At 36.3% G+C, this 19,712-nt stretch overlaps 1 protein-coding gene across 2 annotated transcripts in view; it reads left to right on the plus strand.

Moving 5' to 3' along the window:
- Positions 1–19,428, plus strand: part of LOC105034972 (uncharacterized) — a 63,030-nt gene extending 43,602 nt beyond the window's left edge. For both annotated transcript variants that reach the window (XM_073251781.1, XM_073251782.1), the window contains 7 exons: positions 7,779–7,898; positions 9,356–9,532; positions 10,279–10,587; positions 10,723–10,809; positions 13,302–14,057; positions 14,188–14,642; positions 17,358–19,428. In XM_073251781.1, the coding sequence (XP_073107882.1) occupies positions 7,779–7,898; positions 9,356–9,532; positions 10,279–10,587; positions 10,723–10,809; positions 13,302–14,057; positions 14,188–14,642; positions 17,358–18,966 (3,513 nt within the window). In that variant the 3' untranslated portion in view covers positions 18,967–19,428. The remainder of the gene's footprint in view (positions 1–7,778; positions 7,899–9,355; positions 9,533–10,278; positions 10,588–10,722; positions 10,810–13,301; positions 14,058–14,187; positions 14,643–17,357) is intronic.
- Positions 19,429–19,712: the final 284 nt, after the last annotated feature.

The raw sequence follows: 19,712 nt of genomic DNA on the forward strand, positions 1-19,712 counted from the left end.
AGTCTGGAACAGCTCTTTTTGGTATTGATCTTTCTTCTCCAAGGTCAATCACCCTACGAATCTGAACGAAGTCTAAATCATGATCAATTTTTTGATTTTTTTTTCTATTCTTTTCTTGCTCTTCTTTCCTTGATTATGAAGCAACCAAGGTCCGAAAAATCAGTAAGGAAGGAGGACGTCCAAACTCCTTTTGGACGTGGAGATGGAGGACGCCCAACCTCTTGGGCATTGGAACTAGAAGGGAGAAGAAAGGGAGAGACGTGGGGACTTTTTGGGAGGCGTGAGGCTGCTAGAAATCTTATGTTTAGAGCTTTAGAAGAGGCTCCTTTAAATAGACAAAAGGTTTGAATCGTATTCAAAATCAAATAGCCCCTTAATACAAGTCTTATTTGCATTAGAAATACTTGTAGTCTTAGATATTTGATCTCGTTTAGGAGATCCATGAGGCACCAATTATTGGAGCTTTTTTACTCACTTTTTCACATGCCACAACACGTCCTCTATCATGTGGGCATTCCCAATTTGATCAAATCATGTGGTGCCCGAATGTAAACAATCAAGAAATTTGATTAAGGATTTGAATCCTTAATGCATATGATCCAAAACCCTAGGTATTCAACAATTGGATCTCAATGAATTTAATCTATTTAGGTTATTAGCAGGTAATTAACTTTAATTGATCTTATCAAATAAAAAATTCAAGTATAAAGAGAAAATTGGGTTCTACCATGTGCTAGCAAGATTATCCTGAATTCAATAGGATTTTTCTAAATCCAATTGAGACTTCATAAGTTCAATTATTTATTTCAGGTTTAATCATTTTGTTGTGTGATTCCCATAGGTTCAATTCTATCTAGTAGTGAGATATACCATGATTTCTATCATAGTATTATTGAAATTTTTTTCAATAGGTTGAAACGCTTCCACTCTAACTCATCAAGAATTGTCGATCCTGAGTAAGCTTAGTGAGCTCTCACAATCCACTAGTGACACCTAACAGAATGTAGGACAACCCAGTAGAATCGAAATAGAATCTCAAGGTGTAGTTTACATGTGATTCAGTCCCTCTATCGTGTCCCGATTAGATGGTAGGTCGTGGATAAATTGTTAAACCTCATCATCAGTTATATGATAGGTTCGGTTAGCTGAAGTCCAATTGTGATCTTCATGAAAATTCTTTTTCATCAATTACACTGCTGTGGCCACAGACTCTCTATCAAGGTCGATAGATTCAATCTAGATGCACATCTTACTCCTATAGTGGATCAATTATCGTCAACATTCACTACAAAGTCTCATCGAGATCATGTTTGTGTTAGTCAAATTTTAGTAGTCTCACTGTGAGCAATCGTGCCATCGCAGGTCAAAGGATCATTCACACAACTACAGCATCGAGATGATTACTGACGATTGAGTAGAAATTCAAGTATCTCTCATATGATTATACTCAGTACTAGTTATTCTCTAACAACTATCCACACTTGTCGCTCAGTGTTTCTACACTGTAGATCAGAGACTTATCTATCTCAAAGGAAGTGATCTGTGCGTCGGTCTATCCGGTTCGATCACCGTCCTCATGATACTATGACCGAGTGCATTTAGAAATTTTGTACGTGCCTCTAATTCTCAATACTTTAAGAATATGTATCAAAGTATTAATTTCATGGACGATTGAAGGATACATCATTCTTGAATGAAAATTAAATTTGTTCTTTTATTGATCAAATCAATGTTTTAAGAACAAAATTGTGTTTTAGATTTATTACAATGTGTCAGCCATATTAGCTTCTAGGACATACATCTAACATTTGATTGGCTTGTTTAACGAGTCATCGTTCCAAAAGAAATTTTCCTCTCTCTAACATATTGTGCTACTAGTGAATAGTTTTCTTAACAAGAGGGAAGTTTTGACAAAGTGTTAGTTTTTCTCATCTGAATCTATATAACTTTGCATTCCTTAGTAAATTGCATAAGTTTCACTATTTTAATGTATTAGGTAAAATTAGGCCTGCCAAACTGAACTGAATCACCTCCTTTGTGCCTACTGAATTGAACCAGTGTGGAACCTGGTTAATTGGGCTATCAGTTTGGGACTTGGTGCAAATGAGCCCAATCCGCAGTGAACTAAGTGGAACAGCCCAGTTCTGCTTGCTATGAAGCGGTTCAAGTTGTTTTAAGTCATCTCATGATCAAAAAGAGAGAAGGCCGTGGGATGCCATTCTTCTCTCTTTTCTTAAAAAATCATGAAGGGAGGATGGGTTTTGTGAGAAAAAATCAAGGAAAGAAAGAGTTTTGTTTGTTTTGAGTTCAAATTCAAGCCAAGTTAGGTATAATTCCCTCCCTCCTTTTCATCGTTCTTTTTTTTTTTTTTTTCATTTTTATGCCTAAAATAGGGTCAAAAATGAAATCGTGCCAAAGTTTATATTTTTGGCATGATTTTATGCTATGCTATGGCTCTAAGGGTGATCTATGCATTGAAGAAAGATATCATGATTGTTGTTTGTCATATAATTTTTTTAGATTAAAAAATCATGATAATATGTATTAGTGTTCTATATAGATAATGTGGAAGTATTTTCTGAAGTAATTCAGTCATTTTTTCAATAATGTATAAGATATCTATTTTTTAATATTTAATAAGTTCAATAATTATTAATTCGACTAAACATCATGAAAAATTTGGCACTTTGTTTTGGTAATTAGGATATATTTTCTAGGACAACATGCATAAATTTTACATAATTTTATCAATTATCACATGTATCAGGTGAAATTAAACTATAAAAGTCTTCTAAAATTTTAACTATAACAAGATCTGATATGTATGAGTGGCATAGACACACCACATGGGACTAAATGGTCTGTACTTCGTAATTCAAATCAATTCGACATATGTGTTTTCAAACTCAACAATATGTGTTGGCTGTTTAATTATTATGAATCCATGTTTAATTATTACAATTGCATTCATTAAGCAATCATACGATCTTCTCATATCAATGTAAAATAAAATAAAATAAAAATATTCTTAAAATCATAATTTAAAGATCAATAAACCCTGAAATAACCTTGAAAATAAAAAAGTAAAAACATGGCAAGGAAAGTAAGCTGGTACTGAACCAGTATGCTTCTATGTACCGAGTGTAAGTATGGTCTGCTCTGGTACCATACCATGCTGGTACCTGACAGATATGGCCCCTATTATCGAGATTGCAAGCATTGGTAAAACTGTCCAATGCAAATAATTCTTAAATTGCAATTAATATTATTTAACTCCATTGTTGATAAGTTTAATGACACAAAATCAATCTAAGTTCTCTTTATAATTCTTTGCTGGTTTGAGAGCATTTCGGTTAAATTGCACTTCCTTTTATATTTCAGAATAACATTTGTTTCCCAATCTTGATATTATTGTAAGCGGCATATGTGAAACTGCAGAAGAATCGGAAAGGTTAGTTGGGTAGAGGGCGAGTGTTTTTTGGGGGTTGCATTTCTAAATATAAGAAGAATTTATATATAAACTCCATTTATCATGTGTGATATATGATGATCTTCATAGAAATTGAGATAGTGTGTATGTCAAATGCATTTGGTGTCTTCTGAAAATAAACATAACAACTGGGTTTGATGACTCTAAATTAATATGATATTTAATTTGGTATTCTAAATTTCACAAGTGGAGTTATTATTTGGTACTTCTAGCATACATAATTAGTATATGGAGCAAACAGTAATTATGTTCTAGGAAGCTAAATCTCCTTATATGCTCAGATGAATGAAGGATTTAACATTTTTCAAGTTTCATACAGCATGGTAAATTGGGCTAAAAGGAGACTATTGATTGCTAATCTATTATCGAGGATATCTATGCATGAAACTCCACTTATGGCATGTCCAAAATACTATAGGAATAAGAGCATGGCGTTAAAATGATGCTAGTGTTTCTAGGAGTAAAGGTATCCAAAGAAGAGCTTTTGATAATACAGTGACATTGGATTAGTTTATACTGTTGCAATGCAAGCTAAGTTAATGTGCTTATTGTTTACAAGTTGATACTGGACGTTGGTGTTCTTCTCAGAGTTCTTCATTAGGTCCAACTTTGAGGTTGTATAACTGCAGCCTTGTTTGTTTAAACTTTCCAATTTTTCTTTGTTGTTATAGTTGTTTAATAACCTATGTATTTTTCAACTTTTGGTTTATTGCTCTATGTTTCTTGATTATGTTTCTTTCTCACTGATAAGCAATAGTCTCTTGAATGCCTTTGGAACTATCCTGAAAAACGTGAAGAGCTTACTTGGCAACCAATTGCGAGAAACCTTCTAAGTCTGCTTGTGGTCTGACTATGTAATATGTTTAGTTTAACTGTTGTATTTTTTCTGTTAACATAATGAAATACAGCTAATACATGTCATGATGTTTTTTGTATATTATTTTGCTGTGACATGATGCTGCTTGAAGTTTTTTGAGTTTCTTGATGCAAATTTTGGGAAGTACGGAGTGAATGTCAAGATGCCTTTCAGAATTTCCATACCTCAGCTTCCTGTTAAAAAAATGAAAGGGTTACTCATATTGTTCCTTTTTTTGTCGGAACAATGTTTATATTGTTTAACAGATCAACATAGTTGAAGTCAAGATGCATTTCCAGAGTGTGGTTAATTATGCCCTTTTTTATAATAACTATATTAAAATCAGTGATCTTTATCATTGTTGTTAATGTATTACGTCATATAAATTATTCCTATCAAGGTCTTCATCTGTTGTCAGTGCAAATCATCTTTATTTTGTGTACCTATTTCCTTTACCATGTTTAAATTGCACATGCCTGTACTATTTTCAGCAGTCTCTGATTATTATATCCTCTTTTGTTGCAACTCCTAGGCTTCATTAATGCTCTTTCTAATGTAATCTTTTGTAGTTTCACCCCACATGATTTTATTTGGGCAAGGGAAAACTAATTGTTTGTGGAGATGTCGTAGAATCAAGAATTTAGGTCCCAGCGGGATGTCCCCCAGGACATTAGGATGGGGTACCATTCCATATGTTGGGACATGGTTGTCTCACTAGCATCCCAGCGTCTCGATGGGGACGTCTTGGGACATCTTCTATCCCAAGAGTCGGGACGAGGTGGGACGGTGGCACGTCCCCTTCCATGGAAACATCGGGATAGCCTTATCCTATGAGATTTAAAAGCTTGTCTAGAATGCTCTTCTCCCATTCCACACATTTTCATCTCTCCTAAAATGGAAACATCCTGATTGAACCTCCCCTCTACATCACTGTCTTTTATATAGGTGCACTAGGTTTTGGTTGATGATTTATAGCTTTGGGAGGTTTTGGTTCTTTATAAGGATTGGTTTTAAGTATCTTTCCCTAAGATAACATTCTCAAATGTTGCAAACTCATGGTTGTCTATTAACTTGTCTAGACTGCTCTCTCAATTTTTCTTCTTTGGATAAGCATCAAAATAGTGACCATACATATCCCACTTTCCTATGTTTAGATATTTGGAGGCTTCCATTTGTAACACTTGGCAATGCATAAATGTGTAGTACCTCTACTAAGGACTTGTTTGGTTCGCGGGAAGTGGTGGGGGGAAGAGGCAATTCTTGGAAAGTGGAGAGGGGGGCTCTTGTTTGGTTGGATTTTAAGAGGAGAGAGAATGAAAAAAGCTCTTCCTATAAGAAGTCGCTTCTTATATTTCATGGAAAGTGAAAATCTATGGAGGAGGTAGGTTTTGGTACTTACAATGGGATGGAAAGTGGTAGGGTATTTTTTTTTTGCCCAAAATATCCTTTTAAGATTTATGGCTAAGATTTTATAAAATATTATGGATGGTTAGATAAAATACTGAATAGTGATAATATAATATAATATTATTTATTATATTTTAATATTTATATTAATATAATATTTTTATGAATATTAATATAGTATTTATATTAATATATTAATATTAATATTAATATAATATTATATTTATTAAAATATTAATAAATTTATTATATTAAAATATTAATATTGTATTAACATAATATAATATATATTAATATTATATTAATACAATAAATTATTATGATCTAATATTATTTTTATATTAATATAAATATAATAATATTATTTATATATATAGTTTAGAAGAAAAATGTATGGTTTTATGTCTATTAAGGATATAATAAATATTCTACACAGCATGGAATGCTGTACTATGTCGAACCGGTCGGTACACCGTACCGAGTTGGACTGGCAGGGAATCGGCACGGTTTGGCCGATTCAAATGGTATACCGATGGAGTGAAAGAGAGGGAAAGTGAGAAAGAAAGAGGAGAGGGAGGGAGGTGGGAGCCGCTGGAGGCCAGCGATGGCCCGCTGCGGCCACCGGAGGGCCATGAAAGCATCCGCAGCTCGTTGGTTCACCCGATAGGGCTTTGAAATGAGCGAAAAAGAAAAAGAAGGGAGAAGATTATCGGAGATGGGAGCGGGCGGCATCGTGGTCGTAGATGCGGGCTTCATCGAGGCCGGGGGAGGGGGGTGGTGAAAGCGGCGCGGTTGCAGAACAGGGGCTGTCGCTCCTGTTCAGACGACCACCTTTTTTAAAAAACGAAGATCAACAGTGAAGTCGGTAAATCATTTTAAAAATGAAGATCAACAGTGTAGCCGGCAAACCATTTGCCGGCTTCATTGTTTAAAAAGTTTTTTAAAAAAAATTAAAATCAATGAGCCGGCAAATCATTTGTCGGCTTCACTTAAGTTTTGATTTTTTTAAAAAAATAATGAAATAGGGGCGACGTCCTGTTTCACTCCAGCGGCGCCGCGCGTGGACTGTGCCATTTGACGGCCATGACGGCCAACTAGAGGCCGTTCGACGGCTCCGCCCCCTGACGTCCCTGTTTCACGCCTGCGGCGCCGCGCGTGTGGACTGCGCCGTCCGGCGGTCAGCCGAAGGCCGTCCGACGGCCCTGCCCCCTCCTTTCCCTTCCTCCCTTTTTTTCTTCCTCTCTCTCTTTCTCTCTCTCTTTTTCTTCTCTTGATTTGGGTCCGGTGCCTTTGTCGGTTCGTTGCTGTTCGGTATGGTACGGAATCATATCGAACCATACCGTTAGTTGGCCGAAACGGCTGTCGGTACCGAGATGGCAAACCTTGCTACACAGTATTTCTTGAAAAATAGATGGTCAACCAAACATAAGCCACTCTTCAATAAGTCACTTTTCCATGGTCAACCAAACATACCAAATTCTTATTTTCAGAAAAGAATTTTCTAAGAAGTAACTTCTTAGGAAGTAACTTTGGAAAGTAAAGTTCTTTTCGTAAACCAAATGAGTCCTAAGTATCCAAATAGCATTGCTTGTATGATTTATAGTTTAACATACATGTGACAACCACTATCCATAAGACATGATGTAAACAAAAACATCAAGTAGTTTGATTTCATTAAATTAAGTATTTACTATATTTTATGTAGATTCTTTAGTTTTATGCTTCAGGCTACCAAGAAGTTGATATCCATTAGGGGTGTGTGTCTCTCTGAACTTGCCCTCTTTTGTTCCATTATCCATATATTGGTTATCTTGTTTATTGTTCAAATTATGTTAAGGCCTTTCCTGTGCATGATTGCTACTTGCTTATGATACTTTTTCTTGCTGTTGCAATTTCGCATTTAATGTCATCATGTCTCTGCTTTCCATTATCCATTATTTCTTTGGAACACAAAATCCATGATGGTATTATCTTTTGACTAGAAATTAATTATTGTTAATATTTTTTGCTGCTTGGAATTACCAGCTGCTGTATCCATCATCCAAATTGCTAGAAAATGAAAGAAATGGGGCTGAGCAAACGAATAATCCTGATACCAGTGGTATTTCAGAACTTGAAGAACTACTGAAGCAGAAAACATTCACGAGGAAAGTACATACCTTGTGATATTCAAGAACTGATTCAAGTGTTGCTTTGTTTAGCTAGTGGTTATCTACTGATGTATTGATGCCTGGCTTCCTTGTCTATGTGATTGTGGTTGACAAATATAAACACGAAACCTCCCATTCAAGCTGAGAAAGGAAGGAAAGAAAGGAAGAAACAAGGCAATGGGAGAGGTTGTAGATTCTGCAAGTCCAAGATTTTCATGATACTGCGGGAGTCATGTTTCAATTGTATTATACCACAAAAATCTTGGAATTGGTGGATCAAGAGCCTTCCTCTTCATTGCCTACACCTTGTTCAGGAATTCCTTTTATTTTCTAAAACCAATTTAAGATTTTGTCAGGTAGATAGGGTTATCCATCTTCCAACATACTCATGTTTTTTTTCATGCCATTTGTTTCTTTGCTCATGCTTGCACATTTATACATATAAAAAAGGGTGAAAAACAGAGATCTGTTTGGTGTTTTTGGTTTTGGCTGAAACTTATCAAAACTAGGCATATATGCTGTTTTTCAGCATATTTTTGTATTTATTATCATACTGGGGTCATTTCTTCAGGTAAGGTATGTCGTTTTAGTTTTGGGTCATTTTACTTGAGTTGAAAGAGGAGGATTTTTACTCATGATTGATAAATATAATCCAGGTGGGTCGAACTATCCAGACAAGTCTCTATTATAGCACTTAACAGAGACTAGTGTGAACAGCTAAATACAATAAACTTTCATTCTAGCAATGACATCTTTTCTATATAGGATATGATAGTCTATATTTACATTCATTTAGTTAGGTAACCATTATATTAAAAATATGAGAAAGAATTGCAGATTCTACCAAAAAATTAGGAAAAAAAAGCACCACTCCATTTGCTAAAAAAAATGACGTAAAAAAAAAATTTGAATACATCAGGCATTAAGAAGCTGTGCATTTGTTAAATATAATAAATTTTCTAACAAATGAATTCTCAATAAGTAAAATAATATACGTTGTTTATGGTACAAAAAATAAGTATACTCGATGAACCTACATTATTAACTTCGGACGAAAGCTGCTGAAACTACACAAAATGTCAAGTGTTTTTCAATAACTTTCTCTGGCTTCTTTTATTTTTCTTTGATTTTTTTCTGAAGTTTTTTATCTTTTTTGAAAAGCTCCAAATGTTGGAGCAGAACTAGTAAAATTTCCAAAACTGATACTCCATAAGCCCAAGTAAAACCAATATCAGAACTGAATTTTCAATCCTTGGTTACAACCTATAAATCTTATCATGGGTCACCAGAACTTGTTGAGAACATCTTAGAACTTCTGTTTCTTTCTTGCTTATTTGGCAATTCTTACTTTTAAATAATTTTTCTAGTCATCTGATATTCATTATGGATATTTTGCAGACTATTTTTTCTATTACCATAGGATTCTATCTCTAAAAGCATTCTATGTTAAACAGGGTTGAGTTTGATTATTTGACACAATTACTGCGCTCAAGAACTTTTGAGCCAGACAGGTCAAAACCTACAACCAATAAGGAAGAAAAGGAAGAGACAGTTGTTTCAGCACAAGATAATGGAGTAGGATGTTCCAAATCATTTCAGGATTTCTCAACTCCTTCCAAAAGTTTAATGGTAAGAAAACTTGTATGTCTCAATTGCTTTTCAAGTTCTTTTAACTATGATTTACTATCCCTACATTAAAGGGTGATCTAGTGCACGATGCTTGGCCATTGTGGGGTCTGGGGAGGGTCATATATATACAACCTTATCTCCACATGCAGAGAGGCTATTTTTTTGTTTTGAACCCATGACCTTCAGGTCACAATGGAGCAACCTCACCGTTGCACCAAGGCTCATCCTCTTAATAATCCTCCATTGCTATGAGGATTCTATTGTGTAGCAAACACTTGCCTAAAAATATGACATATCTTGAAAAAGCAGTATTATGTCTCATATCATAAAAATTTCATCAAGCTTTGTCTTGTATTTGCTTGGCCTGGAGAACCAACAGCTTTATCCTTTTGATAAACTTCAAACAGTTCTAAAAGGATGGTTATGTGTTATGAATTTAGTAAAGAGCATGGTTAATAACACCTCTGTTTTTCTTCTTTTTTAGCTTTCATCTGCTGAATGCTTTCTAAAAAACTGTGATCCGTTCTTTGAAAGCCAGAGTTTATATATGGTGGTAAATCGTAATGTTCACAATTTTCATTTTTTTAACCCTCTTTGGATAATTCTTCCAATGGATAAGCTTGTTCACGAAACCATTTTCTTCCCCTCAAAATGATGTTAAATTTCAGCTAGTTGTCTTGTGATGTAGTTCCTGTTCTTCTGCTGTTTTTTCCCCCTACATGTATTTATCTAATGATGTTTTGCAGATTCCTGAGGTTGAAGCTGCTTCACCAGCAGAACTTGCCAAAGCATATATGGGGTCTAGATCTTCAAAAGTGCCCTTTTCTGCTCTAAGTTTGCGGAGCCAAGTTTTTCGTGGAGATAAGACAATGCCAAGAAATGCACCGTGTATATCAAAACCATTTGACCCATCCGTCGTACCAAAATCTGTTGTTCGATTTTCTGAAACCCCTGATCTCCCTGAAAATGGTTACATGGCACCAAGAGGCAGATCAGCCATATACAGAATGTCCCGTTCTCCATATTTTAAGGCCCATCCTACAACAAACGTGAAGGTATTATTTGATGTGATGGAAACTGATTGTTCCCTCTCATTTTTATATAACTGATATGGAACTCATAGATTTTCATCACTTCATTGTATGTGTAATTTTTCTCTCCTACTTCAAACTTCTGTTCTGTCATTTCAGGGTGCAGGACCTTCCAACAATGTCTCTCATGGCCCGTCATCATCTCACCAGACTCTAGCAAGCACCATGCATTCTGGTGGCAGGCAGGTAGCCCATTCTTTCTAGTGCTGTAGTACCTTTTCTTTTGTCAAGGTGTATACCCACATGCTATTTTTGCCATATAATGCTAGCTAGGCACTTGATAAATTTAAGCTTAGGGCTCAACTGGGATAAATAGCCCTGAGAAAAATGGACTTTGGCCCTCCCTAGGCCGGAATATCAAACTGGTTGGTCCCATTTATGTCAAATTTTACACATAAATTGGAGTACTTAACCATGATTTGGAGTAATCCAGGGAGGCCCAGCATAAATTACTGCAATTGCATTGCCTGGCAAATGATAAGGTGCTAATAGTGGTGTATCTAATTGTCCAAATTACTAGTTAGTAAGGCTTAAGGTGAATCAAGGCTCCAAGATCTCTTGGAGCCCAGGTGCAAGGAGCAAAGCAAGATTTGTGGCTTAGAAAGGCGCAATTCACACAAATATCTGTGTGCATGCAAGTCTGCTTATGTACCTGCATAATACATTCATAGATATGTGTGAACATACTTCACATCTATATCTGCATACATTACATATATATCTGTAATGACTTCATGGTGCTCAATATGTTCACCGAAAATTATGAAGACAAATCACAGTGCAGACGTGCATGTTCACATCAAAGAGTCATAGTGGCATGCAACATGCACAATATACTTGGGACCACACACTGTCACATGCATGAACAAAATACATGCTTCATCATAAAAGCATGTGTTTTTGTTCTTCAATGTCTCAGCCAGGTGTGCATAAGGTATGCTTTTTAGGTGCCCCATGGAAGTCGCCTGCCTTGAGTAAGGGGCACTGAGGCACTGAGATAGCATCTTTAGTAGAGCAGCCTCTTGGACTTTTCTAGCTGACCACTATTGGACCTGGTTTACTAGTTAACATCCTCTCATTCATGGAGTGACAGTATCCAGAATTAGTTTGATAATGTTATATTTGTAGATTAACATTTATTGTTTGAGGGGCTATTTTAGCCTAGCTGGTTAATGCACATGTTGAACAACATTCCTAGATAAAAATAAGTGGATAGGAATGGTCAATAATAGATTCTAAATTGTGAATCGTTGATAGAACAGATACAGATGACTTTTGCTGCTAGAGTGAATTTGATATTTGGGAATGCCTTTGATAATTTGATGTGAAAATAAAGTAGCCTCATCTTTGAAAGTTTGAAATGATCTCATATGAGGCATTTATGCTTGACTTACTTGTGAACCAATATCCATAACCATAATGATTTTCATGTTAGTGAGTTCCCAATCTTTTGTCAAAGTGTATATCCGCATACTATTTGCAGATGATATAGTTTGAGTAGATGAAACTAAAGTTGGGGTTAATCATTATTTGGAGTTATTGAAAGTGCATTAGAATCCAAGGATTTTAGGTTGAGTAGGACCAAGACAGAATACATGGAATGCATTTTCGGAAAAATTAGAAATAGTGATGAAGGTTGTGTGGAAATTAAGGATCATAAAGCTTCTAAGAGTGATTATTTTCCGTATTTTGAATTGATTGTTCCTAAGAAAAAGGATATTGAAGAGGATGTTATCCATAGAATTAAAGTAGGTTAGATAAAATGGAGAAGTGCAACTGGGATATTATGTGATTGATACTTGCCAAATTGAATAGAAAATTTTATAGGATAGCCATTCAAGTAGCTATGCTTTGTGATGCAGAATGTTGGGCAATTAGAAAATAACATATGCACAAGATGAGTGTGGCTGAAATGAGAATGTTAAGATCGATGTGGGGTAATACAAGAAAAAATAGAATAAGAAATAAAGTCATTTATAAAAAGATGGGAGGTAGCACCAATTAGAGACCAATTGAGAGAAGGATGACTTGGATGGTTTGGATATGTACAATGTAAGCCAAGAGATGCACTAGTATGGATTGACTTGACATATGTAGAAGGAAAAGTAGAGGCTGACCAAAAATTGCATAGGATGTAGTAAGGAAAGACTTATCAACATCTTTTAGAAAGTATGACCCTAAATCGAGTGGAATTGAGGAAAAGGATTCTTGTGGCCCACCTCAAGTTGTTTGGGATTATTGCATACTTGAGTTTATATATTGAAGTGTTTCAAGATAATGCTTTCTTATGTTTTCTTTTGTGAATGAAGGACCATGATAACTATGTACTAGACTTATCAAGATGGGTCAGTTTATGAAAACTTCATGTCTATTTATTTTTGATTCAGGTTACGTAGTTACATATTTTACCTCCGACCTTGTTACTTCTATTCATGTTTTCTAAGTTTTGCTCCTCACCCTGCTTTCAAAACCTTGTTAGTGTATTCAACCTCCCTTCCTACAATTTATTATTGGTTACATTGATGTAATTATGTGTTACTGTCTTATTTAAGATTGAAGATAATGGCATATTATTAATTCTGGGACAAGGCATATGAGCAAAGCATGATATTGTTTCTTTAGATCTATCAGATTTTCATGATCTGATCACCAAATGTGCTATTGATATTTCTGAGCAGGTCTTGAACCAAGGTAGTTCAGCTTTAGATGGTGATTTTGGATCTGTTGGTCCTATACGTAGAATTCGCCAGAAGTCCAATATGATATCTCCTACAAAAGATATACGCTTGAAATTTCCTGGAAATCTTCCTCCTAGTCCCTCGACCCCACTTGACAAAGGTTTTATCCAAGGTTCTGCGTCAATGCAAGAGACTGTTGGGCTGGATGACCAGAAGCATGATAGCATAGACTTACAGAGTTCAGAAAAGGGAAATAATAGAAAATCTTATGAAAATATTGTTTCCAGTCCACTGCAGTCAAGAGAGACTGCCAAGAAAATATTGCAACAGCTTGATAAATTAGTGCCTTCACCAAAAGAAAGGTCATCTGAACCAAACACTTTTTCTAGAGATGAATCACCTTCAAAGTTAATGCATATTTCTTTACGTGGACAGGTTTTTGAAAACATGAAGGATATAAATTCATCTAAGCCTCTAGATAAGGAAGGCAATGATAATTTGGATGCTGTCGATGATTCCCTTCTGCTAGATATCAGAAATACACCTCCTCAAAATCCAGTCAAGGTAGAAGAAAATGGCCCAATAAAATCTTCTGTTTCAGGAGTTAAATCGGCATCTGAAAGCAATAGCGCGGATGATGCTCTTGTACGTGTCGCAGATTTCATGCCTGGTAACAGTTCTGCACATGTTGGGATCTCAGATTCTGCTGCTTTTCCCTCACAAAAGAATCCAGCTTTTAAAATGATTGCACCGGAGGTCTGAAACTCTATTTGCATTCTTGTGATATGATAGTAAAATTTAAGTTGGATATATGAACATTATCATCCTGATTTTATGTTGTTTTACTTATCTTATTACATGGACTGATATTCATCATTTTTTGAAGGATTCACTGGATCTGGATGATGATAATAACAACAAGGACACTTCTGGTCCAGTAAGCACTATAGTGGATAACGTTGAGCTGAAGATATTAAAGCATGAAGATGTTACTTCTGAGCCAGTAACAGCAAAGAGATTTCTGATAGCTTCATCCAAGTACACACCTTTTCCGAGTTCCATATCTGCTGGAGAAGCTGATATGAAGGGTTCTGTTGGACCTGTGATTTCTGAGAAAAGCACTGGCTTTACATTTCCTGTCGCACCTGCTCCCAGCATTCATTCTCAGCCACCTCCAAAACCTGCCATGCCAAGCCCTCTGGTTGACAGACCAGCTTCTCAGAAGGAACAAACAGCTGCTCCTTTTAGTTTTGGCTCCAAGGATGAACCGACCTTTACATTTTCATCAACTGTGAGTACGACAGGTTTCAGTGAGACTGATGGCCTGAAAATTGGTGTGAGGTCAGGGTCAAAAACTGAATGAACTGGGTTTTCTTTTACTTTTAAAAATTTACAGCTGTTTAATTGTCATTGTATTTCCTTGTTTCTTTAACTTATGTGAAGAAGCTTCCTTTAACGAATAGACTTAGTCATACAATTATTCTTTGTAGGACATTGATCATTTCTTAATTACACCTGCTTGAAGTTTTAGTTATATAGACAAGTTTTTCCAGGAGAGAATGCATCAGCATTTAATGTCAGTTGTAATTCTTCTGTTTTTGTAACTCATGATTAGTTGTTACAAGAATGCCAAAAGTTTCATCTTGCAGTTTGGGTTATATGTATTTATGATATTTTGATTCAAGATAATTTTTGGAAGTTATAAAAAAATAACTTTATTATTATAGCCCATTAAAAAGAGAGGTTAACTTATATAAACTTGTAACCGTATGGACTTCTAAGAACAAAATGGACTAATTGGCCAAGATTGTCACATACATGAAATTAGAATTAGATGAGGAGATGTTATCTAAAAGCTATGCTATCTTCTTCTATGGTCCACCCCATTTTATGCCCAATTAGACATTTTAGTGTGAGAAGCCGACCATGTTTGATGTTCTGTTTTTTTGTGGCTGATTGACCTTTTGTAACCAGACCACACAATATATTTCTCCCATCATAGTAGTAGTGAAAAATTTTATGTTATGTTTATATACTGTTGATAGACTTTGGGAATCCCAATCATGATGGAATAGATGTTAAAATTCGTCATCAATTACGTGGGCCATACGGGTGCATCTATCCGATTAGTGGCAAGTATCCCTGAAAGCAAGGTTTGCTATACCGGATTTGGTACCTAGATCAATAACATGTTGGTGTCTAGCGTGCTATCTCTTTAGTGGGCCTTATATTGGTGCCACCTTGTTACTATATTGGTAGGGAGCCGGTTCAGCATACTGAGTATTGGTACACCCTCTATACCGCTTACCAGTATTGAACCGGTATGGTATGGCAAATCTTGGTTGGTATAGTATTGATATGAGTTGATTTAGTACACCAGCACTTGGTATGCCTCCCATACCAAGTATGGGTTTACTACTGTCATGGTTTGGTATGCTTGGCATGGGTGGTATGCATCGGTATGATGAATGTTGCTTGGAAGCTTTCTTTTCTTTTTTTATTAATTTAGATATAAAAATAGAATGGGACTTTTAATTATAATTAAACATGAGGTGCCTTTACTCTTTACTATTTAGAGTTATTGACATGTGAAAATTGAGTCTTGCTTAGGACCCAACAAATCAAATATTTCGTGCATAGAAGCTCCCTTTTCTTCCTTTATTGTTATTTTGAGAAGAAAAATTAGACTGCCATGGAATTTCCTTCAGAATAAAAATGCATATAAACTTAATGTCGCCAAAGAAGCTATTTCCATCTTTGATATATCTCCCCCAAAAATCTAAACCTTAATTTTTTTTATAGAATGTATTTTGTACTATTAAGCATATTCCTTCATAATTTATTTAGCAAACTGCTCTAGCGGTGGGTGGGAACATAAATAACCATCAATTGCCACTTCCCTTGAAAAAATCACATGCATTATTTCATACTTGATGCTAGGTAAGCTTTAGTCTTATCCCAAAAGTTAAGACCTTAATTTTTATACAGAATATTTTTTTATTATGTCCATTCATATTCATTTGTTTAGAAATTTACTTTAGTCATGATGGTTGTATCACAATGTCCATCAAATGTTACTTGCATTAATCACATGCATTGCATGTGCTTGATGCTAGCATAGTCATAAAGTTGTACGTAACCATTTTATTTTGTTTAGTGGAAAGGTGATACTCTCTGCTCAAGGTGTTTCCCCACTTTGTCAGTTTTGATCTTACAACAGAACTGAGAGAGTGATGCTGGCATAGCTAATAGTATTAGAGCTGAGTGAATAAGTGGGAGGGTATTTGTCAGGTGTTATCTGATTGCTGTCTGTTGTGGAGATTTAAGGGCTAATTTATAAGATAGCAATAGAGCATGAAATATTGTATAATTTAGAGCGTCGGGCCTCAAAATGTTAAGTGATTATATTGGAAATGAGAATTTTAGGGTGCATGGAAAAAGAAGAAAGGATGGGAAACTAGTCTGCAAAGGGGCAATGGTTCCGGACAAAGTGATAAAAAACTTCTTGAGATGGTAGCAACATGTGCGACAATGATATGAAGAGATCCAATTAGAACAGGTTCTCTATCATGTAGTGAAAGGCGTAGAAAACAGAGGGAAACTAGGGCTAGGATGGGAGTTGTTGGAAGGGATATAGGAAGGACAAAATAATGCCAGATATTTCCTTTAATAGGGATAATCAATGAATAGACTTTCGTACCCCAACCCAATTAGTTTGCAAAATGCTTCATGACTATGATTGCTCTGCTTTTCATCCATGTTGGTCTCAGTTATTGTACATTTAGAGCCATTGTATTGCTTTTCATTGCTTATAAAAACTTGAAATGTATGTTTTCAGTGTTACCTGTAGAAAGCTAAACACAGCTAGCAGCATCTCCTTGTTAGCACATTGTATCTTTGATTTTATTAGCATTAATAAATAACAAATATGTAATGAAATTTTAGCATCTTTCTGACATTGAGACATTAGTCTGATTTTTTCCTTGTAGTGTCAAGTTTTAGATGCATTTCTTGAGTAGAATAACCTTTTTCTTTTGTTTTTGGTTCATGCTGCAGCAATGACAGTTCATCAATTGTAGATAACAACTCAAAGTTGAATCTATGTGGTGAAATGCAGCAGGCTGGAGATTTGATCAAATCAGTTGGAACAGAAGTTTCCTCAGTCATATCAACATCAACAACACCTCGTGTCTTTGCTTTTGGTGCTTCGACTGCTCCAAGCTTAAGCAATGGCTCACTGCGCTCATCCTCTAACTTCTCATTTTCCACTTCTCCAGCTGTGACATTTTCTGCTGGTACTGCAAGCTCGATTTTCTCTACCAGCCCTTCCAGTGCAACTGGTTGCAATGGTTTATCCGTATCACCTGCAGCACCTATATTTTCCATGGTTCCCGTACTTCAGTTTGGGTCCAGTACCTCAAAAGGGTTTCTGATATCAGTTTCTTCCCAGTATAAATCAGATAACATGGATATGGGGGCAAAGCCTACCAAGGCATCACCATTCAGCTTAAATAGTTCTGCTCAGGGCACATTCTCATTTTCAAGCACAGGCAGCAGCAATTCGTCTGCTCTGACAGTACCATCTGCATTTTCTAACACCGGCAGTGACTTATCTGTTGCGGCAACATTATGTGCAAGTTCAAGCATGGGCAGCAGTTCCACTGCTCCTGCCCCAAGTATGAGTGCCAGCCAATCTGTCCTTGGACCATCATCAGCATTTTCAGATACAACCAGCATTTCTGGGTTCAGTTCTTCAGGGCAGTCCGGTAGTTTGAGTCCATCTGTTGCAGCTAGCAATTCTCAGAACTTTGCTGCTAGTTTTGGTGCTACAACTGCATCTTTTGGCATACAGTCAACCCAAACTGGAAGTTGGGTCTCACACATTTCTCAAAGCTCTGCGAGTCCATTTGGTCCTTCTCTGTCAGCTCCGACATTTGGACTCAGTGCTACTTCCTCATCTGGTTTTGGCAGTTCACCATTTGGGCATGCATCTGGTACTAAATCTTTTAGTTCAAGTTCTGGATTCTCTGTTTCAGCTGGTGCCAACTCTTCCAGCCCTGGGACCAGCTCTTCTGCAGCTACCACTAGTTTGTTCAGTTCAAGTTCCCTACCATCCACATCATCTGTCTTCGGTACCGGTTTTGGATCTAGTGTGTCCCCATCTACTGGATTTTCATTTGGACTGTCTACATCTGCTTTAGGGAGTTCATCTACATTTGGTTCATCATCAGGCTCAGCATTCTCATTCACTTCAGCTGGTTCTACTCCAACGCCACTTTTTTCTGCGCAACCTGTATTTGGAATGTCCACTGCAGCTGCTGGTTTTAGCTCAGGATCTACTGGAACTGATCAGATGAATGTCGAGGACAGCATGGCTGATGACACTAACCAAGCAGAGGTTTCTATGGTTTCGGCATTTGCTCAACCAAGCAGTTCACTTGCGGCACCAGTCTTTGGTGCTCCAGCAAATTTGTCAGGTGGATCACCCATTTTCCAATTTGGTAGCCATCTGAATTCTTCTATCCCTCAAAATCCATCCCCATTTCAGGCAGCTGGTAATCTAGAGCTTCCTCCGGGAGGAAGCTTTTCTTTGGGTAGTGGTGGTGGGGACAAGTCTGGCCGAAAATTTGTGAAAGTAAGACGAGACAAGCAACGAAAGAAATAAGACATTTGTCTCCCAATAGGGACTTTATGACTCCATTCTTATCAACATTGACTCATCGTATGATAATCAAATATTTTTCAAGGAAAGGTGTGGATTGTTTATTATTTCCACCTTTGGTGCTGGGTTTTCTGATATCAATGCTCTCGTGTCTTTTCCAGCACTGTAAAGTCGGTCTTTACTTTCTTCGCCCTCTGAGCTATATGTTTCCAATTTTGGATTAAGCTTTAGCGAGTATAAGGAGTATATGCCTTGTGTTAGTGTCAAACAGGGTGCATGGTGGACTTTGTTTTGTAACATAGGACATCATGTATTTCATCAAATGTAATCTTGTATCAGGTCTGTGCGCTGTTGTACATTCTGGCTAGGTTATTTATTTTATATTATTTGCAAAGGTGAGATTGCAACTGCAGTTATATATTTTCCAAATCCTATGGTAGAAGAATAATGCAGCTTGTCGACAAATATTTGTTTCCAGTCACTATCAGATCAGAATTTGTTTTTTGTTTTGTGACCTTAGTTGGACCTCGCCTTTTGGAGGCAGTCGATTGCTACTGTTAAGGATTCGTTGGATATCAATTTTTTTGTTCTTCTAGTTTGAAAGGTGAAAGCATGAAATCTGTTATAAAAAGCCTATTTCATTCTTTTATTTATATTTTTTATTTTAAAAATAACTTTTATAATTTATGTACAAATTGGAAGTGAGAATTGTTTCTTCTGCTGCAATTAAAAATATTAGAGCAGAATTC

This window comes from Elaeis guineensis, chromosome 2 (assembly GCF_000442705.2).
Source record: "Elaeis guineensis isolate ETL-2024a chromosome 2, EG11, whole genome shotgun sequence".
Classification (NCBI taxonomy): domain Eukaryota; kingdom Viridiplantae; phylum Streptophyta; class Magnoliopsida; order Arecales; family Arecaceae; genus Elaeis; species Elaeis guineensis.